This window comes from Saccostrea cucullata, unplaced genomic scaffold, assembly GCF_032062105.1.
Source record: "Saccostrea cucullata isolate Sc308-1 unplaced genomic scaffold, CSIRO_AGI_Scuc_v1 ctg205, whole genome shotgun sequence".
NCBI lineage: Eukaryota > Metazoa > Mollusca > Bivalvia > Ostreida > Ostreidae > Saccostrea > Saccostrea cuccullata.
In genome coordinates, this window is record NW_026936671.1 from 578,360 (window position 1) to 590,577 (window position 12,218).

The following is a 12,218-nucleotide window of genomic DNA, read 5'->3' on the forward strand; positions in this document are numbered from 1 at the left end:
ATACTTTTCTCACTTTCAAGACTGCGCTGAACTTAGCCACTGGGACGACAGGACCAAACTTCTTTTCTTAGCCGCTAGCTTACGAGGACAAGCCAGGACTTTCTACATGAGCCTAACACTTGAGGAAAGGCGCACGTTTAAAATTCTTGTTCAGCGTATGGACCAGAGATTTGGTAGTTCAAAGCACAATATAGGTGGCTTTCAAAACTGGAAATGCGTAGGAGGATGCCTGGAGAAAGTACTGCAGATGTTGGAGACGATATACGGCAATTATCACAAAAAGCTTATAGTAACTTGGATATTGACGCTCAGGAATCACTGGCCCTGAACCACCTTTACAAAATTATTCCCGTTGAAATGAAATGTCGTTGTATTGATAAGGAGTGTAGCACTGTTGCAGAAGCTGTAGACGTTATTGAGAGATATGAGTCAATAATGGGGGATGGGGATAAAAAGAGAACAAATGTTAGGTATGTGGATCAAGAAAGAGAAGTCAAACGGCCAACTGGACAGGAAAAATCAAATAACTTGGAACATACAATCAAGTTACTAATCAATAGATTAGAGAAACTGGAAAGTGCACAGAGAATGGAACCTCGGAAGGGCAATAACTCTTGGACTTGCTTCATCTGCAATTCACCAGATCATCTCATGAAGGACTGCCCAGACCGATGGACAAGAGGACAACAGACCACGACCTCTAACCTGAATAGGAGACATGGCAGTGGAAACATGAGAGATAACAGATATCATTAAGTCAGGAGTTAGCACAAGAGGAATGTTTTTCTGTTGGAAATGAATATACTAGGACTGGCCACACAGGGGATATAACTCTCTCATGGGACAATGGATTTTATACAAAGGAAACATATTTGACAAAACAATACATTTTCTAGGATAGTGGATCTACTGCATGGATTATTTCGTTCAAAATTTTATTAAACTCTCAAAGGAAACTAGCTCTAACATACAGCCTGCAACCTCTGACATTCAGGATGTAAATGGGAATTTAATAGAGAACATCAGGACCATTGTACTGGATGTATCTTTTGGGAAAGAAGCATTGCCACACAAATTTGGAATTTGCAAAATTTCACAAGACAGGATCTTTGGAAAGGACTTTCTTCTTAACTACATCACAAAGATAAATTGCCAAAGGATGGGTTTGCTGTATTAACTTCAAAATGAAAAGGACCTTGTAACAGGACAACCAGATGACTTGACTTAATTTATAGGATAGGTTGATGATATATCAAGGCATCAACTTACAACCCTGGTTCAGGAAGTTCATACCACAAAATTAAATGATGTCAGACAGTAGTATGATGATACCAGATTTTTTGTTTTATTATATTGACACATGTCTATGAAGGATGTTGTCCTAGGTGGTGCACCACACTAGGTGAATGTGTAGATAGTGACTGGCCATTACTATTAGTGCACATTAGGACCTCAGTTGTCTAGGGCTGGGCCGGACTGCAGGTGGACCTCAGTTGTCTAGGGCTGGGCCGGACTGTAGGTGCATGGACATCAGTTGTCTAGGATTAGACGGGACTGATGGGAAACAGTTGTCTAGGGCTGGGCCGGACTGATACTTTTGTTGATTTCAATCTACTACTGGAATAAAATTATAAATGGATAATTGATGTCACTTCCTGATCCTGGGAGGAATCTACAAAAACAATGAAGAATAAGACCCGACTGATTGACTGACTGATTCCCATAGGAACCTACCTTTATCAACTACATGCATTCAATTCTAACAAGAATAATCCAAATCTTGTACTAGCTTATGCACAGGGAGCTGTATACTTTATACATGGGATGGATGGTGTATTTTCATGGTGGAGACGTAGAGATGGAGACAGAAGTAGCAGAGAGACGAGATGGAGAGATGGAGACAGAAGTAGCAGAGAGACGAGACGAAGAGATGGAGACAGAAGTAGCAGAGAGACGAGACGGAGAGATGGAGACAGAAGTAGCAGAGAGACGAGACAGTGAGATAGAGACAGAAGTAGCTGAAATGGTATCAGACGAGCAGGCAGATGTGTGAGATTTACCGAAAGAAGCGGTCCAGTGCAGGAAGAATAAAGATTTCATTGATGATGGAAGTAAGAAACTAGCAGAACCAGACGATTTTGATTAATACTGTAAATTCAGGAGAATTTGACTTTTTAAGTGGGGGGAAGTGTAATATGCATGGGGGTTGGACTTTAGAATATTGCATATTAATTAATCACAGGCTGATGGTGAAGTGTTTGTAAGTGAAGTAAAGTAGCATCCAGTTGTAAATCTATAAGAAATGTTTTATTGTTGATGTTATTTCATTATCTTATTGTTTACTTGAATTATTGATGCAATACACATTGCACTTCGACATTGTATTAATGTAAACAAATGCTGTTTTTGTGTTACTAGACGATCTAGCGAGATATTGTTGAACAGACAGTAAGGGACAGTGATACTGAGATGTTGTATGTCAGTTTTTCATCATTATCTACCATATTACGACTGTAATTTACTTACTTATTTCAGCATTATCACATGTGTTGTAAATTGGGCGCCTGCCATCTTTCTTACGAAGAAATTAGTCATGTGACATAAACATTGTTGTTTTACAATTGATAAGATCGAAATAACACTGTCCGTGTCCTCAAATATTCATAATTGATACTTAAATGTTATTTTATTGCAGTATTGTCATTTAATTATGCTGTATTTGACGAAATGTTTTGGAACTTGAATGTGTAGCGTAATACTTATGTGTTTGCATTATTGTTCGGTATTACTACGCCATGGATTGTGTGTGTCCGTTTTATTACAGATTGTTTGTTGAACTTGTTTTCTAATGTATATCGAATAGAATTTATAGCTCCCACTTTACATGTAGAAAGGACATTTTGAGCGATGTTATTTTCTTTGTATTACACAAAATGTATGTAAAGTAGTTCCGAGTTGCTCCAGAAAGGACAATTATTCATTGGTTGTTGTGATCACGTGACCATTTATGGAAGGTTATATATATGAGCAGCGAACGCCAGTTTCATCACAACGATCATAACGATCAGATCGTATTACGTCATCAACATCACTGACTGTAAATTACTAGCGACTTAGGTATGAGAAAATAATGTAAACTAATACAAAATAAGTAGCGTATAATTTCTCCACCGCACGGACACCGCAATCCACTGTATTTTATTAGGCCAGAGATGTTAAGCTAGGACTTTATATACTCATAGATGTATTGACTGTTTTGTTATATTTCATTGAACTTTGAAGTCTTTATTAAATGAAATATTTGAAACGAGAAATGGAACTTGGTTATGATTTACAGGAATGTGAAGTAAATTATCAAGGGTGTTTAAATACATGCGATGGGCTGAGGATGCCCCCCCCCCTTTTATTATGTGGACGGATGTCATGAGTAGTCCTGATATAAAATATAATTAACTGAATTTACACGGGATGGAAACATTGTAAGCTGATTGGCATTTGACAGGGTGCTGAGGAAGCTTACAAAGGGTTTATATCATGTTTTATGAATAAAATGTAAAGAAAGCAAAAAAAAAAAATCACAAAACTGTTAAATACATACTGTACAGTTTAATGACATGGCAAAAACATTGTCCAATTTAAATGTTAGTAGGAAATGGAACTCAAACAAAGGTGATAATTAATAATAAATCAATTATACATTGTATACAACATTTCATTTTCAGAGAGCACCCAGATAATTCAAATATTTGAAATTTCCCAATGAATAGTTCTTATTCCATACATAACATTGCATTAAATTTCTCTTTATTAATGATAAAAAAAAATACGATTTAGAATTCTCCATAAGACAACACACATCTCCTTGTTTCTCTATTATTCATAATTATCAAAATGTTCTTTTCATCTACAAGATGTAATTCCAATTTCTCAACCTTCCTGCTTAAGGACAGTTAAGGTTACCTTGACCCTGCGATCAAAGTTGTTCCTTTTTGGTTTACACTGATGTGGTTGACGGGGGCAGTAAATCTGGCCACGATACCATCTGTAGAACCATCGGGGAAAGTAAACGCTTGTACCGTGTTTGTGTCAGTAGCAACATAAAACTTGTTATTCTGCAATAAATGACCAGAAAAAAATATGAAAAAATCTCATTTGTAATTTTCAAATCATTTCTTAATTAATAAATAATTAGTGACTCAGCTCAACATCAAAAGATTAAAGTAAAAATCCTTGTATGTAAATCAATCTTAAATACTGTAAACCAACTTTTATTCGCGACGACTTTATATCGCGATTTACCAGGTTAATAGGCACATTCACCTTAAGGACGGGTTCGCGGCAAGAAATATTCGCAATGAAGAGGCTCTCATGAATATCGCAAAAATTACTCGCACGCGAATAAAAGTTGGTTTACAGTAGATGTTTCAGGCTAAGAACTTAATATGATGTTGCATCTGGGAGAGCATATTATTACTACTCTTTACTCTCATAACATTTGCACCTTCATTTCATATCTTGAGTGTTACAAATATTTAACAGCTTAATAATTTTAAAAATCTTAGCTTGATCTCTTATACTGTCTATCTAAAAGCCTTGCAGTGATGAAAATGAGAACAGCTTCAACAGGTGATCTCTGTTCCAGGGAGTCCGTCCCTTGCAAAGAAAAGATAACTCTTCCTGGGACCTCCACCGTCGTCTCCGACTTAATTTGCGTTAGTCACAAGAAAGGTGATAATGACTTACCTTGAATGCGACACTGAAGGCTTTGTCTCCAGTTCGATGGGAGATTGCATCATCATCCTCCGCCCCCTCCCATATTCTGACATCTCCATCAGAACCACAGGTCAAAATATACCTGAAAGTATTCAATAACAGTTTGTTTATGATCAGAGGTACAGGTCAAAATATATCTTATAGGATAAATTTACACAGTTTGTTCATGAAACTTTGTCATGAGGATACAGAGGAAAACAAGTCTACAGGGCAGTAATGGTTCACCCTTGTGCAGACAGTGACAACAGAAATTAACATACTTACATTGTAAAAATATTACATTATATAGATTGGCAATTTTCTGACTTACTTTCCCTTATCATCATAACAAAGACTTGTTAATCCCTCGCTGTGAGCGTATCGCAGCGGCGAGCACGATGGCATAGTTGCTTAAATCTTATTATTAATTAATTTTCAGAACTTCCACTCGTCTCTCGTTTTGATGAGCGCGCCAAAATTATTTATTCTGCTTCACGATCCCGATGCTTTTTTTAAGCTCGTAAAAACGTTGGAGTGCCCCAGTAATTTTGCCAATGTAAAGTTTACCGTAGAAAACAAGTCTCGTTATTGAGGGCTCTGCCATACCCATGAATGAGAGCTTGTTTACATGTAATGTTTCATATAGTAAAAAAATATGTTCTAGGTTAATTTCATTTCTATAAGGCCGTTGCCCTCATATTTCCCGCAAATGAAATTGCTTTCTACATCTACATCTACATCGTACGTTGGTCCGTCATCTTTGACGATTACTCAACGGCGCAGCGCTTTGACAACATTGTTAGAAAGATTAAAATGTAAAAACGGTTAAAAGGTTAAAAAGGGAAGTTTTCAGCTCTTCTGTCAGCAGCCAGTCCGATAACCGTAGCGGCCCTGAGACTTACTAGTAGAGGTCTCCCCGGCATTGCCTACTGACTTCACTAGAGCTTACTATGTCCTTAACTATACCTAGTTAAGTATATGTATTCTTGAAAAATGAGAGAGAGAGGGGGAGGGGGGTCAAATATATAATTCCTGTAAACTAAAATAATCATAATTTTCTTATTAGAATTTTAACTATTTTTCAACATAAGAATATTGAAATCAGAAACGAATTTCTTTGAGACATTACATCTTAATTACTGTTTTATATGTATCCATGTATTCCCTAGATATATAAATCCGTAGAAAAAACACACTTAGATAAAGAATACATTTTTAAAAAAACTCTTCCCATAGGTTCATCTGAATACAAATTAAATGAATTAGGCTGGATAAGGTAAAAAAAATTCTTTCGGTTCATTCAGTAATTTCCCGTTCAAATTTTAAAAAGTTTTTTAGTTGTTGTTTATTTATTTATTGTGCACAAGAAAGGATCGAGATTAAAATATCTATCTGTAACTAAAATCTACAGTAGCTCTTTCTTCACTTTTTCATGGGTTCAAAGTAAAAAAAAAAAAAAACAAGATGTGTTTGTGAAACACTATGCGCCCGGCTGCAACAAATTTAAAAAATAACATATTTTTAGCATAAAGGTCACAGTGAAGGTCAAAAGGTCACTGATCTTGATGTCATTTGAAAGATCTTGATTAGTGAAGTATGCATACCAAATATGAAGTCTCTATCTTTCATGGTTCAAAAGTTATGGTGAAGGTTCAAAAAAGCTATTTTTAGCATATGACACAGTCAAGGTCACAAGGTCATTGATCTTGGTGTCATTTGAAAGATCTTGTTTAGCGAAGTATGCATACAAATATGAAGTCTCTATCTTCCACGGTTCAAAAGTTATGGGGAAGGTTCAAAAAAGCTATTTTTAGCATATAAGACACGGTCAAGGTCACAAGGTCATTGACCTTGGTGTCATGTGAAAGGGGTTTATTAGTGGAGTAGGCATACCAAATATGAAGTCTCTATCATTCATGGTTCAAAAGTTATGGCGAAGGTTAAAGTTTGCAGACAAACAGACAGACAGACAGGACAAAAACATTATATGCCTCGGATCTTTCGATCCCGGCGCATAAAAATAAAATAAAAGAAATGAATATTATTTTGTAACTTCAACTTTGAGTAGTAATACATCATGTAAGGTTTCAAGATCAAAAGTCCAGAAAAAAAAAACAAATCAGGAGAAGACCAAACACGGACTCAATGCTAAATTGTTATTTGCTAACAAGGCCACTGTATCGACCAAAGAACATGTCTCTTATATTAGTTATATAGTTGTATCCTGTATCCTTCCCATTTTCCTAGAAAATGCCAAACATTTTGATGTGAACAATGCAAACGAAACTGGAATATAGTCACGGATCAAAAATTTTCAAACAGTAAAAATGACATCACCCCCCCCCCTTTTTTAAAATTTGGCCGAAATGCTGACTATAATAAACAATTCTTTAAAATAAATTTAAAATAAAACTTCACCGAATATGTAACTTAGCATTGAAATATATATAATGAAGATCATTTATAAATGATAAATACAGATGTATGGCTTTTACCCATCCACCCGTCATCTTATCATGTCTAGCCCCACCCCCAGCCCCCTTTACTGTTATAGATGATCTAAGGATAAATTAAATTACTTTAAACAATACTCATAAGATTTTACAAGGAACTTTTTGCTTTAATAGAAAAATTTACCGTTACAATACTCCTTGAACGTTGTTCATATGAATTTTTTAAATTTATTTATTTCAGTTTCTTTTCATTTTATTATCATTCAATAAAGGTCTTTAGTTTAGACATACGTTTAATTTTCTAACAGAAAGACTTCTCAGACACTTTCCTTTTTATATCAGATTCCCTGTTGGGGTTCCGCAGAAAGCATAACATTTTATATAATATTTTTTATGAGTTTTTTTGGAATAACGTGGGCTTGACTTTTCTGGCAACGAATAGAGTGGGCGCCCACATGATTAGAATATGACATCACACCTCCACTCCTCATAACTTCCTGTTGCGATGCCTGCACCTTAGAAAAAAGGCATTAAAAATGTCTCAAGGTAAGTAAAAAGATGATTACAAAATTTTTTTGATAATTTATAGATATATAGCATTGTTGTCAGTCATATCTAAAGTGAAAAAGTGCTACCTTCATTATCTTTGATGTTGACGAAATGGTGATGCACACAAGGCCATTTTCTTTGTTTACATATATTTAATATATATCCTTCCATCTTTTGGTTACAGTGTTTTACATTAACTTTTTTAATGCATATGTATGATTTATTTTAGAGTCATTTATATAGACCACATTTAGCTGTAAATCTTATTTTATAATTAATATGGCTACCAGTTTTTCTTTGGGTCTTTTCCAAACTGAATTTGCATGCATGCATGCTTGCCGATAGCCAATAAATCTTCGTGAATGTATTGTAAGGTTCAATATTTTTTGTAAAACTTAAAGCTAGTACTTTCTACAATACATCTATACTTAAAATGTCAAATGTTTACTCAATTTGTTAAAACCGTAAATTTTAGAGGCGTTGGAGGTTGTAGTGATATAGAAAGCTTAGCATTAGTACTATACTCCAAGTCTTAAAAAGTAATTTGCATCAATTGTTTTCTCAATGACACAATTTTTCGTATTTCTTTCAGATGGTGACTTTGCGGGAAATAGCTCGGAGAAGTTGCTACCGGTGAATAATAACACAAGAAGGGATCTGCCCATTAATAATTTGGGGGGACACAGACTTCATCGCTCCTCAGTAAGGCCCTTTTTCTGCTGTGGTAGTCAACTGTCTTTAAATAGCATAACAGATTTCATTGAGGCATCGGATCAGTCAGACTGTGACGATGGCTTAGACCTCATGACAAATTTATCTCTATCCAAAAAGACGCAAAACAGACGCAAGAAAAACAATGAAGGACGCAAGAAATTCTGGACACTGAAACTAAGAGGTAAACTGCATGTCCCCAAAAGATCCACGTACAATACAAATGAAAGTGACTCTGCAGGGGGCATCGTGTGCACTTCATACAGAAAGCCTTCAGATGAAAATGAGAGCGGTGCGGAACAAAGTGCAGGTGCTTCAGCACAACCTCAGGAAGTGTTTGTAACTCTACGCCCTATAAACTATGATGAACTATACCCCACTGAGGACATCGATCAGAGAAGAATCCGCCAGAGGGCGCAAGAAATGGAGGAGGGAATAGATGTACAGAGTGCCTGTATCCTCATTCCTCAACCTGTCGAATCCTCATCAGATGAGGAATATGACTGCCCTCAACCCTCACCACAAAGAAACAGTTACTCCTCATTTCCCGAGTCCTGGCCCTACGGGTCCTTCTCAATGCTACCCACACATTCCAACAATCTTCCTCCCCCTACTGTCCGCCCACATTCCCAAGTGGATTTCATTCACTGTCTGGTCCCAGATATCGCCAGCATTACAAACTGCAGCTACTACTGGGGTGTAATGGATCGCTACCAGGCTGAAAAGCTACTGGATAAAAAGCCAGAGGGAACCTTTTTGCTTAGAGACAGTGCACAAGAGGAGTACCTGTTTTCTGTCAGTTTCCGACGCTACGGCCGTTCCTTGCACGCAAGGGTCGAACAGTGGAATCACAAATTCAGCTTCGATTCACACGATCCTGGCGTCTTTGCCTCCGAGACTGTGTGTGGACTGATTGAACATTATAAAGATGCCAGCGTTTGTATGTTTTTTGAACCAATGCTTACCACACCTCTGCATCGTACATTTCCTTTTAGTCTTCAGCACATGTGTAGATCGATTATTTGTGACCGGATATCGTATGATGACATTAACATTCTGCCCCTTCCTCGTCAGTTGCGAGACTACATGAGGTACTATCATTACAGGCAAAAGATACGCACTCGAAGATATGACATGGCTTAGAAAGTCTTTTTCTTCAAAGTTCGAAGTTAGAAGAGGCATTACACTTTGTGTCCAGTTTTGATTGTACCCAGTTATTTAGACTAGTGCATAGTTGACATGTTTTTTTCATGTGTAAAGTAGATTTCAGCAGCATGTAAAATTATTTTTATATCATGTTTGTTGAATTAAAATAAAATGTTTCTTGCACCCTTATTTTCAAGGGTATATTTGGAAGAAATTGTTTACATTAGTTAGAGCATTTTATTGACTGTGGCAGAGAGAGAATTTTGGGCATTAGTCAAAAATAAGTTTATATTCAATTAGTTCATGATCTAATCCTAGAAACTTGGGATTGTTTTGTGCATGAGACATCTTGCCTTGTCTCTTCTTTAATGAACTTAATTAAAATGTTGGCAAGCAACTAATGTATAATATATTTGATATAGGGTAGTGCTGGTATTCCCCTTACTATTATTGTATTTTTGAATTGTTTGAACATATCATTAAAATCAAGCATTATTAAATGAAGGTGATGTGTAATTTAACCAAAACAAACAGTTTGTGCAATTATGAAAATGACATGTTCTGAGAAATTTCAAAAAGTTTTTTTTTTTTTGGTCATTAAGCCATATGACTTGGCTTCATTTTAAAGATTGGTCAATATCAAAGTTAATGAATTAAAAACATTTGATCTGCTTACAGCCAAGTAATTTGTGATACATGATGATGTATAATGCACATATAGATCTACAAGCATGAGAGGTTTAGGACTCAAAAGCATTTATATATTTTTAGGAAATCTTTATTTTCAGAATGGCCAAGTGTAAGGTATACATTTATATATATATAATTATGTGTGGCAGAATTTTCCTCTAATGAGGCTTTTGAAATTTTAAATACAAATGGACTGTACCAAGATTTTTTTTTTTTTAAATATTTTTCTTGTTTACTCCATCTTGTACATGTCAGCATATTTCCTCAATTTCATAATATTCCTTGTACATGTTGTACTTTACTTGGAAAAAAAATGTTTCAGTGCTATTTTTTGCTTTACAGTTACCCACTCATTGTGGATTTGTATTTCCTTTAAGCTTGCTTCCCTGTCTTCTAGTGTTAATTTCCTTCAATACAAGAATTCAGTATGGTGATGTCAAATATGCACTTGTGTCAAAAAGAATTTAGAAAAACTTCAAGTGGACTGCAAAAAAGCTAAAACTAAATTTTAAGATTTTCATTTCTCTGTCACTTTCAAAATTTTGTCTCATTTTGCATCTCTTTCTAGGAGCATGATACTGATCACATCCACTGGATGCAATGCAAAATTTGAGCATTTTGTTTAAATTCAGAATTATTCGTAAACATATAAATCTAGCTACATATGTATAAATAGACATCTTGATGTGATGCAAAAAATTGAGCATGTAATTTTAAATTTGTAAACATACAAATCATGCTGTAAGTAGACTGTACTTATGCCAGACAGTGGAGGTTTTAAGGTATGTTATCCCCTCTCTTCATTCATACAAGATTTTGCTTAAAAATATTTAAGAATGATTTTACTGGAAGAAGTTCGATTTATAATAAAAATGCACACAATTTTAGCATATTTTGCAGAAGGAAAAATTGACAGAAACATAAGTTTTTAAAGAAATATTACTGGTAACTATGTTGTATCAGGCAACTGAGAGTTATCTCTCTTATCAAAGGGTCAACAAGCCTTAAGGATCTTTATATATAATACAAATACATGTACCAATATAATTTTTCAAGAAACTTATTTACAGGTACAAATCTCAATGTCTCTTTCCCTTACATATAGAGTTTGGGGTTTGTGTCAACAGGAATTGGCACCTGTGTAAAGCATCATAATTTTTTTGGCTTAGAATTTGTGCATGGTTATTGAGTTACAGCAACGTAGTAATCAGTGTAAGACCTTTATAAATAGTGCAATAACATTAAATCCTCACCCCCAGCGATGTGCTGCTTTATATAAGTTGGTTGTTTATGTATTGTGCCATTGATAACAAAAAATAAATTAGCTTGTCATGGTTTTGTTTGATTGTTTATTTCCTGTTTCAGTGCCAGCAATTCATGATCAGCTTTTAGAGTATAGCTGTATGAGCAATGCTGAAGCACAAAGTTCATTTGTTGGTTCATCGGAAGCATTTTACAAGCATTATGTAATGAGAAGTATTCCTAATGTTTTCACACAGAGTGAACAGTTTGGAATAGACAGTTAGATCAGCAGCCTAATAGTAGTCATAACATGGTTGCAAAGAAATAAGTAAATTTTAAAATTACATTAGAAATTTGATTTATAATAAGTTGTAGTTAAATTTTCAAATTTTTTTAAAAAGGAAATCTGTTTAAAAACAAAAATGAGTTCTTTTTTCCCATTTCTACAGTTGGGTAGCAAAATGATGCAAAAAGGTTCAATGTTATGTGGATCATCATTTAAGCAAAATTGCACAAACCACCATCAAATTAAGAAAACAAGATGTGTATGTGAAACACGATGGCAACAAAGTTAAGAAAAGCTATAATTAGCATATAAGTCAAGGTCATTGACCTTGGTGTCATTTGAAAGATCTTAATTTTTGGAGTATGCATACCAAATATGAAGTCTGTATC

The 12,218-nt window shown here is 35.2% G+C and overlaps 2 protein-coding genes across 2 annotated transcripts in view; one reads left to right on the plus strand and one right to left on the minus strand.

Moving 5' to 3' along the window:
- LOC134246238 (WD repeat and HMG-box DNA-binding protein 1-like) overlaps positions 1–5,214 on the minus strand; it is a 50,426-nt gene extending 45,212 nt beyond the window's left edge. The window contains 3 exon segments of the mRNA XM_062728568.1: positions 3,961–4,112; positions 4,744–4,855; positions 5,084–5,214. Of these exon segments, the coding sequence (XP_062584552.1) occupies positions 3,961–4,112; positions 4,744–4,855; positions 5,084–5,157 (338 nt within the window). The 5' untranslated portion in view covers positions 5,158–5,214.
- A 2,380-nt stretch (positions 5,215–7,594) lies between these two features.
- On the plus strand, positions 7,595–11,637 carry LOC134246239 (suppressor of cytokine signaling 7-like). The gene is made up of 2 exons (XM_062728569.1): positions 7,595–7,751; positions 8,347–11,637. Exons 1-2 carry the CDS (start codon positions 7,742–7,744, stop codon positions 9,606–9,608), a joined length of 1,272 nt encoding a protein of 423 aa, XP_062584553.1. The 5' UTR covers positions 7,595–7,741; the 3' UTR covers positions 9,609–11,637.
- Positions 11,638–12,218: the final 581 nt, after the last annotated feature.